General features: G+C 52.7%; 1 protein-coding gene across 2 annotated transcripts in view; it reads right to left on the bottom strand.

The window, feature by feature from the left end:
* Positions 1-477: 477 nt before the first annotated feature.
* ELP3 (elongator acetyltransferase complex subunit 3) overlaps positions 478-19,762 on the bottom strand; it is a 90,653-nt gene continuing 71,368 nt past the window's right edge. The window contains exon 15 of one of the 2 annotated variants that reach the window (XM_086743678.1): positions 478-943. In XM_086743678.1, coding sequence (XP_086599804.1) covers positions 867-943 — 77 coding nt within the window. In that variant the 3' untranslated portion in view covers positions 478-866. Of the gene's footprint in view, positions 944-6,287; positions 6,597-19,762 lie in introns of those variants that run through there. The other variant, XM_086743677.1, reaches the window with a different exon arrangement.

Genomic DNA, 19,762 nt, shown 5'->3' on the forward strand with positions numbered 1-19,762 from the left:
ACGGCGCTGGCGTATGCGATGCGCAAGGAGAAGCTTGGAGACCGGAAGCAGACTTTGCCCAGGGGCGCACAGCGACAGCCCAAGAGGCAACGAAGCCGAAACACCGGCAACTCCAGTCAGATACCGGGAAAAACTTTTTCAACACATGGGTGGTGAAATACTGGAAGGGGGACCTAGAGGCTGTGGATGCTCCATCCACGTCCATTGGATATCTCCGTGCTTGGAGATACTCAAGCAGCGCCATCCTGGTTTAAGCGGACCTGCTTTGAGTGCGGCTGGGCCAGAGACCTCACAGGTCCCTTCCGATCTCAGTTACTCCGCGGCTCTGTGTCCCTGCAGAGATTCAGCTTAAGTTTCCATCTCAATTCCTACCGCTAGCAAGGTAACGGCTTCCAGTCCTCACGGCCTCCTACTGGGAAAGCACCAAACGGCATCGCTGGGGACGGACAGAAAAAAGCCGAGTCCAGCATAAATAAATACGCACAGAGAAGGAATTCATTCATTATTTTCACAATTTCAATGCTGAAACGTTAAAAGCCCGCTGACAGCATCACAAAACAATGGATGTTTTCAGTTCACCTGTGTTTCAGCCCTCTATTGCAACGCGCCAGAGCCGGCTGTGGCGGTGTGGCAGGTAACGAGACACGTGAAATGTCCCCGGCCTCTCCTGGGGCAACGGGCACATCTCAGAGCCGCTCTCCCCAGAGGGTTCTGCTGCCGTCGGCTCTGGCGCAAGCAAGTCCTCGGCAGTTGGCAGGCTTTGGTTTTCAGCTGACGTCTGGCACCTCAGGCTTTCTTTCCAGGATGAGTCTTGTCTCCTCGCCTCTCCTCCCAGCAGCTGGTGGGGGCGAGGACCTCCTGGGGAGTCACTCCAGCTTCTTCACCATGTAAGGCCCTTCCAGCTCGTAGCCGATCTTCCTGTAGTAGTTCCTCGTGCCAACACCTGCGAGAAGAACAACAAAAAGGTTTAATTCAGTGCGACAACAAACCACTCGGAGAAGCCAGGGCGGGCAGGAAAGTCACTTCCACGGTGCTGAAAGGAGCTCGGCCTCTCCAAACAGTCGGCACGGGGCCTTCCCGGCTGCTGTGCTGGAGCACAGGGTGTTTACGCGTTAGCATCTGGACTGATTACGGTGTTTTTAAGAGGGAAAACACAGGAACGTAGCTCATCTATCTGCCCTGAATCACGCACCGCATCCTTTGTCCAGAGAAAGGTTGCGAGCTGCCAGGGAAAGAGGAAGCGAAGCGGGAACAACGGGGAAATGTGAGTCAAGAGCTCAGAGTACCCCAGGTACAACAAAACCCCCAGACAGGCTCCTGAGAGGAGATGGCCCAGCTGCAGGCACCATTACCAGGAACTGAAGGGCTCTAAAACCCGATAAACTCCGTCCAAACACTCCTAGAAATGAGCTCAGCTCCACTTCAGAGAGACAAGTGGGCTCGGCAGCCGCAATCCAATTTCCTCGTTGAAAAGGATGGCTGCGAGCGGCTCGGTTCTCAAACAGCCTCTTCCCTCTCCTTCCTCTCTTAACGAGACCCCGCAGCGTCGGCGCCCAGGGCGAGCGCAGCCTCGCGAGCCTTGCAGGCAGCGTCCAGGTCCAGCCCAGCAGCTTCCCCCTCACCTTAGCTAATTACTCCCAGGTGCAGACTTGAGTCACCGAGGGAGGGAGGAGGAATTCAGCACCACAGCATCATCGTCGGCGCAGCTGGCGAGTAGGGACAGAAGACAGATAGGACACGGCTCTCCATCTCCAATCTCATCCCTCCAGCCAGTTCCTGGAAGCTGCGGTGCCGGCAAATGGCTCTCCAGGAATCGGCTGCATCTCCCATGCCGGGAGAGACCCGGTACAGCCAGACCTGCCATGTCCCTTTGCCCCTCATGCCAGCTGAAGCTGGGAAGAGCTTGAAAAAAAAAAAACCCACAAAGAACCCCAAGTTGGGGAACACCTGAACAGATGTCCTCCAAGGTCGCGGCAAAGCCCCTGCGACATCGCAGCAGAGCACCGTCCTCAACCAAAAACATCCCGAAGGGACCCAAATTCACTCAGCTTCAGCGTGAGCCTGAAGCCAAGGAAAAACCCAAGTCTGCTGTGCACACGTACATTATTCCCCTGATCACTGACCTGGAGCAAGCGATCACCTTTATCAGTGTCTTGCCTCAAAAAACACACTCTGGGTCCCTGGGCAGAGACGCTGCGGATGACACACGGATTTCGGCAGCAGAACAGCGGAGGCGCCTCACCCGCGGCCCAGAACAACGGCGTTAAAAGGATTGGCGGAACCCCCAGCTGAAGAACGACCCCCCTGAAGCTAAAGGACAGGGAGGAATTCACCCGACGCTTTTAAAACCACCTTGGCCAGAGTTATTTAACACTTCCCCTTTTTTCCTAAAGCCCTCGGGAAACGTGTGGATTTTAGAAGGCGGCAGTTTCGGAGCATCGCGCGCCGCCTCCGTTAATCCCAGCGCTATTAGGTGGCCCTAGTCAAGCGCCAACTCTTCCTCGGCTGAGGGCAAGGGGTTCAAGCCATTAACAAGAACGATGATGCAGTTGGCCGCCACCGTGCCCCAGGGGTCCCACGCTGCACCGGTTTGCGAAGCATCTCCGTCGTCATCTCAGCCAGTACTTCTTGCACAAAATTATTGTTCTTCAACAGGAAAGTCTTCCGTGAAGAGGAGGCAGGAGATGCTCCAAGCTGAGCGCTGCACGTGAAGATACGGCGTGGTTTCCCCGCCGCCCAGCTCTAACCTGCGACGTCTCGTGAGCTCCAGTGCTGCAGGAACGTTTCCAAGGCAAGAGGCTTTTGAGGGGAAAAGCTCTCACCAAGGCAACCCAAGAAGCAGCCATTGGGTTCGTGTCCAGATGCGTGGAAGCCAAGTGTCCAGAGCCATCACCTGGAACACCAAGTTGCAGCGGCGCGGGACGGCGCCAGGCAGCCCGGCACAGGGACAACGCTCTAGACCCGGGAGCGGGGGAAAGCGGGCAGGTGTGGAGGCACGAGCCAACAGGACAAGGACTTCCTGCAATCTCATCTGGCGCAGCAGGAGCTGAAGCCCACACCTCTACGCTACATGTGACTGGGGGGTGACCTCAGAGCGGATTTCCGGTATCCTGGACTGCACGTCCCCACCACGCCCTTGGTTTGGAGTTGGCCAAAGAGCCATTCAGTCAGATCCCTCCGCCCCCTTCAGAGGGTGGACTGTGTTTGAGCAAAGCTCATCATTTGGTTTCCTCTGAAAGGAATCGCGCCGAAACGCACCAAACCGCCCTGTGAGCTGAACCGACGCGCCAGTGAGGATGAGGATGGGTTTCACGTCGGCTGCTCTGAACCCAAAGGCGAATAAACCCAGCCTACACGGTACCACTGATGTGAAGGTATCCCCTTGTAGCCAGAGTCAACCAGAACAGAGAACGGGTGTTTTGAGATCATCTCAGAAATGGGGTGACAGCCGGAAACCATCCACAGCCTTCTTCACCCATGAGGGAAATGCAACAGAGCAGGCACACAACTGCTAAAGCACAAATAACTCCCAGGCACAGATCCAGGCTGGGGGGAGAAGGACTTGGGGGTGCTGGTGGATGAGAAGCTCAACACAAGCCAGCAACGTGCGCTCACAGCCCAGAAACCAACGGCACCCTGGGCTGCACCCCCAGCAGCGTGGGCAGCAGGGCGAGGGAGGGGATTCTGCCCCTCTGCTCCGCTCTGGTGAGACCCCCCTGCAGCGCTGCGTCCAGCTCTGGAGCCCCCAGCAGCAGAAGGACGTGGAGCTGCTGGAGAGGGTCCAGAGGAGGCCACGCAGATGCTGAGAGGGCTGGAGCAGCTCTGCTGTGAGGCCAGGCTGAGAGAGCTGGGGCTGTTCAGCCTGGAGAAGAGGAGGCTCCGGGGAGACCTGAGAGCGGCTCCCAGTGCCCAAAGGGGGCTGCAGGAAAGGTGGGGAGAGACTCTTCAGCAGGGCCTGCTGGGACAGGATGAGGGGTGATGGTTTCAAAATAGAGGGAGGGAGATTTAGATTGGATATTAGGAAAAAATTATTTACTGTGAGGGTGGAGGAACCCTGTCCCAGGTTGCCCAGAGAGGCGGTGGATGCCCCATCCCTGGAAACATTCCAGGCCAGGTTGGCCGGGGCTCTGAGCAACCTGATGTGGTTGGAGATGTCCCTGCTCCTGGCAGGGGGGTTGGACTGAAAGTCCCTTCCAACCCAAACCCTTCTGTGATTCTATAAATGAAATAAAAGATCCATGAGACACTAATTACTGCCTATAAAACATGCAGAAGGAATCCATCCTCACAGACAACTCCACTGTGAAACTATCATAACTTTGTACGAATGCAAAGTCCAAAAAATCCCCCAAAAAGTTGCAGGACTCTGCTGCTGGCTCCTGATCACACGGAGAGTACGACCACGCAGTCCTAAGAAAACCCGAGCGACAGCCAGTAAAACAACGCGCCGTCCCGCCTCCTCACGAGTCACTCTAGGGATAAGTGCTGGAGAAGCAACCTGTACCGCCCAGCACGCCCTTGACACCTGTCCGTCAAGCGTGTCTGAGAGGAAGGTCTCCATGGGTGAAGTTCTCCTCCCAAATCTTTGCCGCTCTAATTTACAGCAAACCCCCAGCAGAGTTGGTGGGACCCGTTCAGGCAGCGCCCTTCCCATGCTCCGAGTCACGCCCGCGCCTTCCAGCGCAAAGAAACGTCGCCCAAGAAAAACCACGAAGGAAGAACCACACAGGAACGGAAGGGTAAGGCCAAGAGCTGACCCGAGGAGCTGCTGGACTTTCAAAGCCAGAACTGGCTGCGTTTCTCGTTCCGGGTCACTCAAACAGGGTTTGAATTTGAAATATTCCGTAGCAAACCGCGCAGGAGAGCTCGGTCTGACCCCAGCGCGGCACGTTCCGACCACCCCTCGCCGACGTGGGTGAAGGGCAGGGCGCCAGCCACGCCTGCCCAGACGGTAACCCGCGCCAGGGTTTTTGGATGCAGCCCAGGGTTTTTGGATGCAGCCCTCGCCGCGATCTTCAGCTGACACATCCTCTGGCAACGGCTGCCGGACAATCCAACCGCCCGTCCTCCTCCGCCCATGGGATTGTCTGGATAATGGTGAAGTCCACCGATAAACCCCAAACCCGGCTCTTCACCCCAGCGTTGAAACCTCCAAATTAATGAAATAAAGGACAAAAGTCTGCCTGTGGCAGGGGACAGCAGAAGGTGAGCACGGCGTCAGGGTTAAACCAGTGTCACCAGTGCCCCCAGTGTCACCAGTACCTCCAGGGTCACCAGTGTGGCCAGTGTCACCAGTGCCCCAGTGCCCCCAGCCCCAGTGTTGCTAGTTCCCCCAGTACTCCTTGCCCCAGTGTCACCAGTGCCCCCAGCCGCACTGTGAGCGGTGTCCCCAGCACCAGTGTCCCCAGCTCCAGTGTCCTCTGTACTCCCAGTACCCACCTGTACTCCTGTGCCCCCACCTCAGTGTCACCAGTGCCCCAGGGCTCCCAGCCCCAGTGTCGCCAGTTCCCCCAGTACTCCTAGCCCCAGTGTTACCAATGTCACCAGTGCTCTGGTGACCTCAGCCCGTGTCCCCAGTGCCCCCAGCCCCAGTATGAGCAGTGTCCCCAGTGTCTCCAGTGTCCCCAGTCCCAGTGCCCTCCATGCTCCCAGTACCCCCCTGTGCTCCAGTGCACGCAGCCCCAGTGTGCCAGTACCCCCAGTGCCACCAACCAGCGTCACCAGTGCCCCAGTGCCCCCAGCCCCACTGTGAGCAGTGTCCCCAGTGTCCCCTGTGCTCCCAATACCCCCAGTGTCACCTGTGCTCCAGTGCATCCAGCCCCAGTGTCACCAGTGCCCGCCGTGCCCCTACCCCAGTATCACCAGTGCCCCAGTGCCCCCACCCCAGTGTCACGAGTTCCCCCAGTACTCCCAGCCCCAGTGTCATCAGCGTCACCAGTGCTCCAGTGCATCCAGCCCCAGTGTGACCAGTACCCCCTCGTGCCCCTACCCCAGTGTCACCAGTGCCCCAGTGCTCCCAGCCCCAATGGCACCAGTGTGACCAGTGCCCCCAGTACTCTTGCTCTTCTGGCCCAGAAGGACAAGCAGTTGGCACGGGACAGCTGCCCAGAGGTAGCTGCTCTTCCAGGTTGGTTTTGGGAGTAGCCACCTGGCTCGGTGCTTCGCCCGCGGAAAGGAGAGCCCCGGGCTCTCCGTGGGGACGCGCGGACCGTCTGTAGGGTCTCTGGCAAGCAGGCCCGTCCTTCCCGGGTGCCGAGAGCGGGATTTGCGGTCAGCGCAGGCGACGGGCCGGGAAAGGGCGACGCCACGCTCCGCAAAGCGCTGCGGATTCTGTCGTTCTGACACGGCACCCAGAAGGAAGCAACAAACGCTTCCGCGGTCACACGCGGCACTTGCACAGACACCGGCAGCCTCCGAAGACTTGCGGGCGGGTGACCGGGAGCCCGACGTCAGCGCTGAGCGAGCAAACACAACCCTCTTTACCACGGCGCTTGGGGCGGACTCAGGCTGGTCAGAGAGAAGTCTTAGGTTTTTCTTCACACTCCTCGCTTTGACCTCCACCAAGTCCGAGAAGAAACTTCACCAGCTGTCAAGACCTATTGGCAAGACCTGTTTCTATGAGGAAGGGTCAAAACCAGGGTTTCAAATCCTACAGTCACAGAAGGGTTTGGGTGGGAAGGGACCTTCAAAGCCCACCCAGCCCAACCCCCCTGCCGGGAGCAGGGACATCTCCAACCACATCAGGTTGCCCAGAGCCCCGGCCAACCTGGCCTGGAATGTTTCCAGGGATGGGGCATCCACCGCCTCTCTGGGCAACCTGGGACAGTGCTCCACCACCCTCAGCGTAAGAAATTTCTTCCTTATGTCCAATCTAAATCTACAAATGGCAGGAAACTAAGGTGAGAGAAGATTTTCTTGCCTATTGTGTACCAGACGCTGACCGAAAAACCACACACTGAACTGAAGCACGAGTTAAGAACGCACAGCAGACCCATCGCGACCTCCCAGGAGTTCGCTTTGGCATTGGCGCGTCTCACAACGCGGGATTTTATCTTCGGGGAAAAACAGAAGGCTGTTTCGTGTGAATCACCACCAACCAACCGCAGAGAACAGTGACAATGGGGAAAAGGACTGGAGATAACCGAACGCCTTATCGGCACCAAGGAAACGGAAAAAAACCAACATTCTTGACAGCGCTGAGAAAACCTGGGCAAGTCAGAGCAATGAGAAAAACGTTATTAATTTTGGAAACCAAGGAACAATCCTGACACAAATCCCTGCAGCAAAGATTTTTAATTTTATTATTATTATTTTTTTTTTTAAGATTAGATAATTGGCAACTCATTTCCCAAAAGTTCCTAAAGCTACTGGGAGATAAAAATCCTACGGAAATTAGAAGTAGGGGCTTTTGGAAATGTTACGTAGCATCTCACAAACACAATACTCTCAATTTTCAAGTTAGCACAGAGAGGAAACTCAAATGTGCTCACTTTTCTTCTAAAACAGTGGATTCTGTTGAGAATTACGGAGAACTACTAACACCTTGGCAGGCATCAGAAAACACGATCCAGGCAATCCGGACGGAAAATTGGAATACCTTTGTTTCTTTTTTTTCCAAGATCATTGAAAATATTCCTATTTCAATGAATCTGCTTTAAAAATGGAGCACTGGAAACTCTTTTTGATATTTTTTTTGTGCCCACAAGCGCGTGGCAGGGCTGGGGTCGGAAGCACCCTCCCCGCAGAGCCGCTCTCCTCGCGCGTTTCCAGTCTCGCGAGGGACCGAACACGGGGACGGGGAGTGCGGCGGTTCACGACCTCCTGCTGCGGCAGCGACCGCAAAGAGCCAATTAGCGCGGCAGCTCGAGTTGTGATTTAGACGTACCGTTACGCACTTAGTGACTGCTAATATCACCGCACGTGAAGCGTTCCACGCTCCCGTCTCCAGCAAGGGCTGAATGATTAACAGACCCAAACTCTCTATTTAGTCTGCGCCGCTGTTTGTTGGACCTGGAAGAGAAATCCGCGCCTGAAAGCCTCTCTTTTTCCTGTCAAATGCAAGTTGTGCTTCCTTCCTGCCCGGATTGCTTCCCCGAGATTTTAAATTACTATTTTCCCAACGCTTCTGTCGAGCGGGGAGGTGCTGTCATCGCCACGTCCCAGAAGAAGAGCCAAGGTCCCAGGCAGCTGGGTAATTTGTCTGAAATCCCGAAGCACGGCGGCGATAAAAGAGAGTTTTGAAGCCTGGGTCTCCCTTCATCAGCTCACCGACTCCCTTCACTATCGCAAAACACCAACGGCCTTTCATCCCTAGCTTCCCCTCCAGCCTCCCCCACAAATCCCATCCCTGCTCCGTTTAAATCCCCGCTGGATCTGCTGCAAATGCGAAGAGACGCGGTGCCTTCCTGACAGAGCTGATCCTTCCTCCAACTTACGGCCAGCTCTTGGGCTCGATGAACAAAAATTAAGGAAGAAACCATGCTACGTAAACAGCACTGGAGACCTTTACTCTCCTTGTTGCAATCTACTCGTTATACGCTACAGATTTTATTTAATTCAAACCAATTTAAATCTAGAATGGTTTGGTGTGGCCTAGGACTTGGCCAATTTGAAAAACGCTCTTCTTCTTCTCATTTACCTGCAAACGGAGATCTCTCATCTAGCAAACGAGGTCCACACGCGCTCCCGGTTCAGCCTGTCCTCCCTCTGTCCCCGGCCGCAGAGTGAGGAGCGTTGAGGAACCACCTCAACTCCAAAGGTTCACACGAGCCGTGATGAACCCTTCTACAACAGCGCAGCGGTGCTGACTCACCGGCCACCTCGAGGTGAGAGAGGAATGTCTGGGGACGCCAGCTCTCCCAACGCGCCGGGGTAGGTTCGCCAAACTCCGAAAGCACCAAACACAATGAAACGGGGCGAGTTTCTGGGGTGACATTACAGGCTGGAAGCCTCACGTGCCCAAGTGCTTTGCGGGGTACGGACACACCAGCCCTGCTCTGGAAAGGTATTTTGGTTGTACGGATAATAAATAGTGATTTTCCAGCGTGCAACTTTTGGGGTGCCTCTTAGCACACAGGAGACGCCCTGGCTAGAACTGATTTTTAAAGGGCAAGTCCGGAGCAAAGAGCCATCCCAGAGCTTCCAGATGGTGAGATTCCATCTCATTGATCTCTTTATTACATAAGCAATATTTCATTAACGACTACGCAGGCCTGCCCAAACCCAGCTGCGCCGAAAACATCCACTGCCAGGAGAGAGAAAGCCGCCACGCCAACACCGCCTTCAACCGCGACAGAGGAAGCCAGGTCCTTTGACTCTAAACCAAGCAAAATTAAATAATTAAGGGCTAATATCGTCACTTCTCTTACACTTTCTTAAAGCGCTGCCACCAGAAATTGAGAGACAGGGACAGTGAAATACGTCTGCTCCCCAGCCCCAAATTTGTCAAGTTAAATGTTTGTGAAATTTTAGATCTGCAGGTTACGTAAAGTCTCGAGGCTTCTTCCAGAGCTGGTTGCTGAAACATCCAGCCCAGCTGGGAAGGTATTACTGAGAGACCGGGATTTAGGATGACTCACCCAGCATGTGAGACATTCACGATCGATTTTCTTTCCTATGGGCTATGAGATTTTAAACGCCAATGAAGAAACACTCCGCAATCCTGAGAGCGAGCCTACCGGTCATTAAATCAGCAGAGTCCCCGTGCACCTACTGCATCAGAGAATCACAGAAGGGTTTGGGTTGGAAGGGACCTTCAAAGGCCACCCTGCCCAACCCCCTGCCAGGAGCAGGGACATCTCCAACCACATCAGGTTGCTCAGAGCCCCGGCCAACCTGGCCTGGAATGTTTCCAGGGATGGGGCATCCACCGCCTCTCTGGGCAACCTGGGACAGTGCCTCACCACCCCACATCACATTGCTACAGCAGATGTCAGTGACTCCTGGTGAGCAAATGTAGTATGAGAAAGAGCAGAAAGACCCCAAATGGCCACCAGGAATCCCTGCCAGGTGTTCCTGCAAGCAACAGGCACGCTCAGAAGCTTTGGTGCCTCCACCTGAAGGTTATCACCGCAGGTATTTTTAACAAGAAGCACCAAAACACTTGAAAAAAAACAATGCTCCTGATCAAAAAGAAGTGAGGATGACCAGGCAGGGAAAAATCCTGTGGGAGCTCTTCTTGTCTTTGCATGTGTTTGCTTTCCTGTCCCTCTTGCAAGCTGCTGACTGGGCTCCTACGAGTTCGTGTGTTCATTTGGACCTGGCGGCAACGCCCGCGGAGAGGGTCACTCGAACATCACGTTTGCACCTCTGCAGCGGGAGGAGGCCCTGCAAAGGCTCCAGCCTGGCAAACAATGAATTACCACAGTTAATGTAAGCTAATACTAGCCAGCCTCTCGCTTCCAAATTTTGCAGACAACCCCCCCTTACCTGCTCTGCAGAAACACCGTTCAGCTTTGTTCAGAACAAAGCACACCCAGACGGGCGGTTAACGGGGGCCTTGCACGCTACAGGCCCATTTTTCTTCGGCTCTTCCCCAGCTACTCGACTTCTCCGACGATCCGGCTAACGAAGCAGGCCGGAGACGCTTGACATCACCCGATCCTCCCCGCCTACCATTCAGAAATCCATCCTGCCTTCCCACCGCCACCTTCAGCCTCGGCGCACTCGGGCGTGCCACATCCCTGGCCTGTGTCCACGTTAATTTTCTACTTGACAGAACACAAATAGAAACCAGGTCTGGGGGAAAACTGATCATCTTGCCGCATAGTAATTAGCTTCTAGCGGGGAACGGCAGCGGTGCCAGACCTCCACGCCGCCGCGATAAGGCTGCTACGTCACCGGGATGGAGCGAGGCTACGGTGAAATCTCGCTGCGGGGAGACATTAAACTCACGCTTCAGAGATGCCCGCGCTTTAACGGAGAAAGGAAAGGGTGCTTATTAACGAGCGGACCTGGGCGCGTTCGGTTTGAACAGGGCAAGCACCTGCCACTGGGGAATTCAATCTTCTCCCCCACCTCCCCGAGCAGGCGGCTCTGTTCAGAGATAAGGAGACAATCCTGTTGGAACAAGCCAAGCCAGGCTGCTTTTCCGATGCCAGCGTACACAGATAACGCTGACAGACGTCACGGCAGATACCGCAGCCGACAAAGCTCTTCCGTGCAAGAGCGCTGTATTTATAGAGCCGGCTTTTAGCGTTTCAGAAGTAATTTGCAGTTTTTTCAGCGCAGAAATGTTTGGTCTGCGCATTCCTGGTCCTTGCCCTTGGAGCAGCCAGCAGCCCTCACCCACGGCATCGCGGCTTTCGGATGCGTTAAGCCAAGGAGGCAGCTCACCCGCTGCAACCGGCACGCTCGTCAAGGACAATCTGTGAGACGCCAAGCCGCTGCGGACGACGTGGCAGTGTAACGGTGCTGTCCCTCTCCTTTGGGCAGCGGATTTAGGCGGGGTAGGCAGGGATGGAGCTACTCAATAGCTGGATACCTTCAGTTCCTCTGCTGTGAGTAAAGGGAATACTCAGCGGCAGCCTGATCTTAACTTCATACAAAAAACCCAAGTTACGGAAGTAAAATACCTCCGCCAGCGGCTATCCCTGAGACAGGAGGAGACGGGTCCTTAAAAAAAAAACCAAACAACCCCACTTCAGCAAGAACAACAGTGTTACACACGGAGCCAGAGCAAGACATTTTGGTGCCAGGACAGGGTGTCAGTGTGGCACAACCCCAGCGCTTCTCACAAAGGGGAGCGGGAGATGAGGGACCTGGCGAGGAGCTGGCGCAGCGCAACAGCCCAGGGCGAGCTCTGACGCACCGGTGTCTCGCGCTGGGTTATCGCTAAGCCGTGTGTCGGCACGGGCCGGGCATCAGGTACCAGCCAGTTGTTGCTCCAAGCCACCAAAGTAGAGGCACGAAAGCCACGAAGCCCAACCAGAACGGCAGCAGCGCTGTGCAGATCCCGTTGCCGGCTCAGCTCTGGGCTGTGAGGCTTTGTCCCTCCTCGGATGAGCACCTGGGCTTTGGCCGGTGGTGCTGGGCGCTTCCAGGGCCAGCAAGTCCTCACGAGTGACCTTGGACACGCGTGTGCTGCTGTCATTCTGGGCCGCTGCGTTCGGTCACTCGCACCCTCCTGTCTCTGCAGACCTGCTGATGACAGCCTCTCCCCAGATTTCCCAGATCGCTATAACAGATGATGCAGACATTAAAAGAACAGAAATATTTGGGATGGGAACCTTCCCAAAACGGCACTGCCATTCACATTATTTAAGTTCACAAAGATTATTTTAAAAGGAGGCAGGGAAGCATTTCTGCCGATGTTTTTCAGCATCGTGTGTCACTCCCGTACTTTAAAAGAGAAAGGTATCAGTCTTGGAATTTTATTGCTCAGGTGCTCCAAGTAATCGTAAAGCACTGACTCAAACCTCTCCAGGCAGTGTTATCGCCCAAGGCAGGCGCCAAAACCAGGGGATGACTCCGGAACAATTCAGTTGCTGCTGGGAGGGAACGGGAAGGACCCCCAACGTACGGATTTGTTTTAGCGCATCCAGTCAGGAGCTCTGCGGTTCTGGCGTTCAGGAGGGAGAGGACCCAGGACTTCCAGCATTTCAGAATTTGTTTCACGTTACATTGCACGTACTCATCGCTGGTGCTGTTTTAAAGAAACAGTTTGCTACAGGGTCAGAAGGGGCTAATTATGGGATGTCAAGCACCAAAGTCAGAACAATGGCAACAGGAACGCACAAGGACACAAGAGGAAAGGTTTTAAATGAGGACTGTCCTTCATCCACCTTCACTTAGACCCAACGATTGCTCCTCCCACGCTCAAGGTACAGTGGCGAGGCAGCGCAACCGACCCTGAAAAGCTCCTGGAAAGGGATGGGGAGAAAAGTTTATCAGTTGTTGCAGGCAGACTGGCAAGGCAGAAAAATCCCTCGATGGCTATCAGACACAAATGCACCCTCTCTGATTCTAGAAGTCCTTGGGCAACAAATGGCTGAGGCTGAGAAGATGTCTGCATGCTTACTCGGTATGTACTCCCTTCCCCAGACACCCAGCATCGGCAGAAACAACGTATTGATCCGACCCGCTGCAGCCTGCTCGTGTTCTTCGGGCAGAGTCTGAAACAAATAGCTGCAAGGTGGACTAAGAGCCAACGGGGAGGAACGCCGGGAACGAGCGTGTGCTGGTCCTAAATCATCCTCTGGATGCTGTGACAAAAGAAAAAAAATCCCTGTCTTGTTTGAGTCACCGCATGCGACTGCTCACCACTGACTCCCAAAGGGGACGCTGGCAAGTGCCGGCACCTACGGGAGGTACAGCTTCAAAACGGAGCCAGGAAAAACCCCGTCCCAAACAGAAGCAGAGAGAGGTCTGTAGAGACCGAAGGCTAAAAGCGGAGCAGAAGGCAAAGCTTCGATAGGGACTGGAGTAGCGTCATCGCATCAAAGGGAGAGAAAACCCCAAATACAGAATTCAACCATCGGCTATTGCCCAAAAGAAAGAAGCGATTACAAATTCAGCAAGCTTGCGAGCCCATCCACCAGCCTCAAACACCAAGGTTTGTTACGTTTTCAGCGCCTAACGACTTGCGGACATCAGAGGAGAAATGTTTCAGATTGGTTCAGTGCCATTTAGGTTTGGAGAGGCTTTTTTTTTAAGGGAAAAAAACCATGCAGATTCAAAGCAGGTACAGCTAGAAGAAGAAAAAAAATAAAGCAACCCCCAAACTAAACCACGGCAAAATCAACAAAAGGCAAAGAAAACACACAAGCAATTACAAATGCTGGAAAATGGAACAACAGACGTTTCAGATCAGACCTCCCCAGAGCTCTGAATAATGGAGTGATGCCTCCAGGGTCTACCATTCAGCTACCCAAGCCTGCATACTAATACACTGCGCACATCAGAAGAGTAGAAAGGCACCACTCATGCAGAAAATTACCTTAAATGAGCAATGACTTCATGATAAACAAGCCGCTCGCTTTTTTTTTTTTTTTTTCACATTGCTCTTTGATTTAGGTGGTGGGGGGCACCTCCTCCCTACCGCTAAGGAGCAGACAGCACGCTTCTGGCTCTGCACTGAAACCCTGCGAACGGGCCACAAAACCACCTTGTTAGCGCGAATATTTAATTCCGGTTGGTTTCGACAAACGTCCAGATATGAGATTGCATCTTTGGGAGGGAGGACGCACCTCGCAACCTTAGCATCCAGGGTCCAAAGCACCCAGGATGACTAGCATCCGAGCTTTAAACGAAGCAGGGAATCCGCGGAGCGGAGGTAGAGCTACAGCGCTCTGCACAACGCGAAACCAGAGCACCCATGGCTGATCCCGCTTCCCGTCCCACCGCTACTCCGATGTCCCCACGCGCCGCCAGAAAATCCAAACGGCCCTTCCCAACCCGGCTGGCAAACGCTCATCATCCCTTACGAACGCGCTCCCGGTGCATTTGTCACGGACTCCGTAGTCGATTAAACCAGTTCTCCCACCGGCCCTCTCCCCAGCGACGGGATATTTAGCCAGGCACAGCACGGGGCAGCTGCCGTACAGCCTTGCTCGCTCGGTGCATCATTCCCCGCTCCATTGCCTGCAATGACTCCCGGGTGCCCGACGCGGGGAACCTCAGATTTTCCTTTGTTTGAAAGTAACCTCGCACGGTTTTCCGTACTGCAGCGGCAATCCTGTTAAATCCTGCCACATCTTTTTTCCTTTTCTGTCTCTAAATTAAACAATCCTAGGAGCAAAGGGACTTCTTTAAAATAGAGGGAGGTAGATTTAGATTGGATATTAGGAAAAAAATTTTTTACACTGAGGGTGGTGGAACACTGTCCCAGGTTGCCCAGCGAGGCGGTGGATGCCCCATCCCTGGAAACATTCCAGGCCAGGTTGGCCGGGGCTCTGAGCAACCTGATCTGGTTGGAGATGTCCCTGCTCCTGGCAGGGGGGTTGGACTGGGTGGCCTTTGAAGGTCCCTTCCCACCCAAACCCTCCTGTGATTCTATGATTCTGATGAGAAGACAGGTTCCTCTGAACCTGTTTACTCCAAGAACAGTGGGAAGAACAAAACGCTTCGGGAAAGAGTCCGCTGGGAAATTCTGAATTTTTCGTTTTTTTTTTTCCTAGGAGTGCAAACTAATGCGCTCTGAAGAAGCACAGGAGCTGATGGCATTCATTTGCGCAGTCCCGATTTGAACGTGCTTTTAAAGGAAAATCTGCTCCCTGTCTCCTGAATGCCTCCGCTCGCGACGTAGGGAGAGGTCCTCACCCTGCTCTGGGTAGGGCGACCGCAGCCGGCGAGGTGCAGAACGCTACCGGGGTCGCAGGGCAAGACTGGTAAACGAGGAGGAGCGTTAGTCTTTCTGTAACAGCCTTCGGCGATGAAGAAAGCACACCGGAGATAAGCCTGGCTTAAGTCAGAAGTCATTGCCAGCTAGAGCAGCAGTTGAAAAGCCGGACTGCAAGCGCGCCTCAAATTTGGGTTACACACACGACAAAGACGAAACCTGCAACTCAACGAACTCTACACCCAAAGCTTTGATTAAGAACAGGCTCTAAGCCCTTAACCCCTGGTGCAGGCCTGAAAAGGAGGATTACCGCTTGCAGGCAGTGCACCAATAGTGCCAGTCAGGGAGGAAGATTCCCAGGAAAGAAAACGATATTTATTTTTAAATCCCTGAAAACTGCTGTTGCTCACAGTTTTGATTCAACGCTGTTTATACTGCCGTGTATTATAAGTCACTAGGATGGAAAACACCTTCATTTCATCATTAATCTGATTTCTAAATACTTCCTACCCAATCTAATCTCAGAATTTGCAGGGTTTTTTTAGTTGTTTGGGTTTTACGCACTCGGGGACGGTTTGGGTTGAGATGGGGAAAGGGTTGTTGAGGAAGGAAGAAGCCCACAGGAGGTCTCCCCATACACTCAACTCTTGCTCACTAGATTTTGGGTAGGGTTTTAAGGAAAATCTGCTTTCCAGTTCTTCTTCTGCCCAGTTTAAGGAAAGCTCCTGCAGATGGAGAGCGCACAGAAGCCTTAAAAAATCAAGACAGGTTCCAAAACACGCTCAGCTGGGACAGATGCAGGATAGGTGGAAGTCTCTGGTCTGTATTATGCAGAAGGTAGACCACACTATAAACCTCTGTAAGGTATATTATGGTATGTATAGACATAAAAAAGCTTCCTACCAGAACACCCTTGCAGAATGGCGGCTTTTGCAGAAGTGTCCTTGCTTAAGGACAGCAATATTCCTGTTCACGCCTGCACCGAAATCCCTGTTAATACAGTATTAAGCCTGTTTTCAAAGCAGTTAGATTATCAAACCTTCAAAATTGAAGCTCATTAAGAACTAGAGGATGGTACACAGCACCAATCCCCTAGTACAGGTTTATCCTTGGCTCCTTCCAAATCCCTCTAATTAATTTTTTTTTTCAAAGGCCATCAATCTGAAGCAGACAAACATCAGAGAGTCAATTCATTAACATTCCCCTATTTCCACTTGTCTTGGACCACTTCTCTTATTAATAGCTAGTAAGATTGGCATTTCTAAAAATAACCAACCAGCGCTGGAAGCGAAACTCCGGGGAGCCCTCCCAAACCCCATCAATCCTTCCAGCCGTTCCGAGTCTCGTCCTAAGCTCTCCCGAGCACACCCCGGCAGCTGGCCATCGCCGAGGCAGCCCATGAATCAACCTCCAATACGAACTACGAGGCACTGATTACTCAACTAATTTATTCCTTCTAGGGTGACCACAAGGCTTTTTACGCGAGGAAATTAGGACACTTTAGAGGACCATCAACGTGCCCTCAAAGTTTACCGTTGATTTATCTGCCAGCTCAGTTTCCCTCCCCTCAATGTTCTTCCTCGCAGGTGAATTTAGCACCGCTACGATGAATTGGATTTGCTTTTGGAAAGCTCCGCACCTCCGTTTTCTCCCTAACTGCAAAAGGCGAAGGCGAGAGGAGCACAGTTTCCCAAAACGCATGAGACAGCGTGCTCCAGCAGCACCGACAGACTGGAGATGAGTCACCGCCTGTAACGAACGATTTTATCTCTTGCGGAGACCACAGAAAACAGGTGGCATTAGTTTAATTGCTATTCACAGCCTATCGATTGCGGATTCCTGGCTGCTGCGGGAGAAAGACGTCGGGATCAGTCACCCCAATCTGATTATTATGGTCCTACTGATCTCAATCAGGAGGCAATCATGAATTACTCACTTGTTTCCCATTGCCATGTTTGTACCAAGTGATTTTACAGTACCGCCTGGCAGAGGGTATAAAAACGCGGAACACCTCACAATGAAATACGCCACTGACTCACGGCTGAGGGGGAAGGAGGCTTAGCCCTCCTCGAAGCCAGAAACGGGCAAGCGGAAGACACGGCGCGTGACCTGACGAAGGGGACATCTGCATTTGCAGGCAAGTGAAATAATGTTTAATTAAGAGTATCGACCAGGTTGTATGTGGGAAGGAAGCAAGCAGAGGCAGAGGGGAAAAGATTATTCCTGAAGTCCCCCGGGGAGCCTGGACAAAAGGAAAATTGGCTCTGGCAGCTAACGTGCTCTGCCATGGAGGAAAGAGGTTTCTGATGAGGAAGGCTCTAACGGACACAGCCAGAGGTGTCAGGAAACGTTGAATACCACCTTGATCAGGACGGGCAGCAAATCAGCTGGACAGGAGAGAGGCGTTTCTAACGTAACCTCACTAAAAGCGGATTACTCATATGGCGGTGTTTTTTTTTTTCCTTTCTTGCCTGTTTTTCTTAACCACTTGCAGTTGCATTGCCTGTTTTGGATGTTGTACATACAGACCTTCATCTGAATTTACCTTAATTTGGTTCGAGTTCAATGCACTTCCAAACCAAATTCAAGGCACACTTCAATCCAACACTGTGGCAATCATCCATCCAGAGACTCCCGGAGCCCTCCAGACTTATCTGTCCCCCCAAATTCATCCCCTACGGGGTGAGCGGCCCCCTCACCAGCTGTGTCAGCTAGCGGTGGATGCCTGGTCTCACATCTGGAGAGCAGAAATGTCTTCAGGTAATCAACAGCGCAAAGCCAGGCTCTGGCACGCAATGAGGCACCCAGCCATTTGGGGTCCCTAGGAACCGGGCTGTCCTAGAACAGTCAGCATGAGATGCCCCATGTCAATGTCACGGCAAGGAACAGTCATAGACGATCACAGAACCATTGAACGGTTTGGGTTGGAAGAGACCTTCAAAGATCATCTAGTCCATTCCCCCTGCCACGACAACTGCTGCTCATTTCTAACCAGAGCTGAACTTCAACTGGTCATGGAGATGAGCCCTAACCTTCAGCCAATAACGAAAACCCTTCGTGCTCTCTTACCTTAAAAACACAGGTATTTCTTTTTGTGGAAATCAAAGAGAGAGTTTGCTACGTAGACCTAACTTTCCTAAAAATTGTTAGAGTACAGGAATTCAACCACCCACTCCACCACTTTGCTAGCAGGAGCCTTGAGAAGGTTTCAGCCCCGATGGACCAGCACTGCCCCAAGCAGCTCTCCAGCAGAGCACATGCATCAGCACGGACCAGGAACCGTTCTCTGGAGAAGCCATTTGCACATTCTGGCACTACGGCGTTGACTCGTACTGATGTAGCCATTAAGTGCAAGATTGGAAAATTCTCTTGAAGGACAACCTGATCTAGCTGGAGATGTCCCTGCTCCTTACAGGGGGGTTGGACTGGATGACCCTTGAGGGACCCTTCCAACCCAAACCCATTCCATGATTCTACAACAATTTGAAACCAAATTTAGCAAAACCAAGTTCATCCTCCCATGGAGAAAGAACTTCTGGCTGCATTTTCACATCAGACCAAAACAAACAGAAGAACTGAAATTCAGGGGGTAACATCTCCAAGGAAACAGCTGGAAAACCTGTAGTCTTTGCAGATGCTATAGTATTCTGTACTCAAAGACAAATTGTTCTATATCCTACTTTGCACTCCGGGGGGGGGGATAAAAAAAATATAATCACAGACAACATCTTATTAAGATGCCACAAACGGTGCACGCAGCAAAACAGACTCTTTGCACTGGGTCTCGATGCAGAGGATATATTCTTCACATCAGTTTGCTAAAATACAGCTACAACTAGCAATGTAAATGCTTTCACAAATAATTTTTTAGTAATTGCTGTGCGTTTTCTGTTCTTCTCAAAGTGTTTTTTACCACAGAGGAACAGCAACTTCACCTCTGCACGCGCTCCAAGCCAAGATGCTACTCGCAAAAATGAAAGAAACCATTTTCACTTCCGCCTCTCCCTGTACGGAGGAGCGACACGGTACGGACATTTCTTAACCGTACGAAATTCCCTGTTGCAGCAGCAACAGAGAAACGGGACTGGCATGCGTCTTAAGCCAATGAGAAACACGGAACCCAGAGAATACAGAATTCTCTTTAAGCATCAGGCTGCTGCCTCCACGCTGTCCTCACTCACGCTCTGGCCCTTGGCACAAGTACTTGTGGAGATGACGCACTTTGGCTTCTCAGGGAGAACGCACCGCTGGAAACACACAGAGAAGCTCGTCACATCGGTACTCAGCCAACTACCAAGTAGTTGGCTACTCGGACCAAAGTTGCCGTTTTCTGCTTTTCAGCGGTTTTCGGTGGGGCGACGGAAGTTTATTATTTTTTAAAAAGGTCCGTATTCCAGCGTACGTGACTCTTAAACCAACAAGAGTTTCTCTTCCCACACAACCCCAGCTTCTCCTATATGGCTGTAAAAGCTTTCTACAGCTACC

Source organism: Chlamydotis macqueenii, chromosome 3 (genome assembly GCF_036417535.1).
Source record: "Chlamydotis macqueenii isolate bChlMac1 chromosome 3, bChlMac1.mat, whole genome shotgun sequence".
In the NCBI taxonomy this organism is placed as follows: Eukaryota; Metazoa; Chordata; class Aves; order Otidiformes; family Otididae; genus Chlamydotis; species Chlamydotis macqueenii.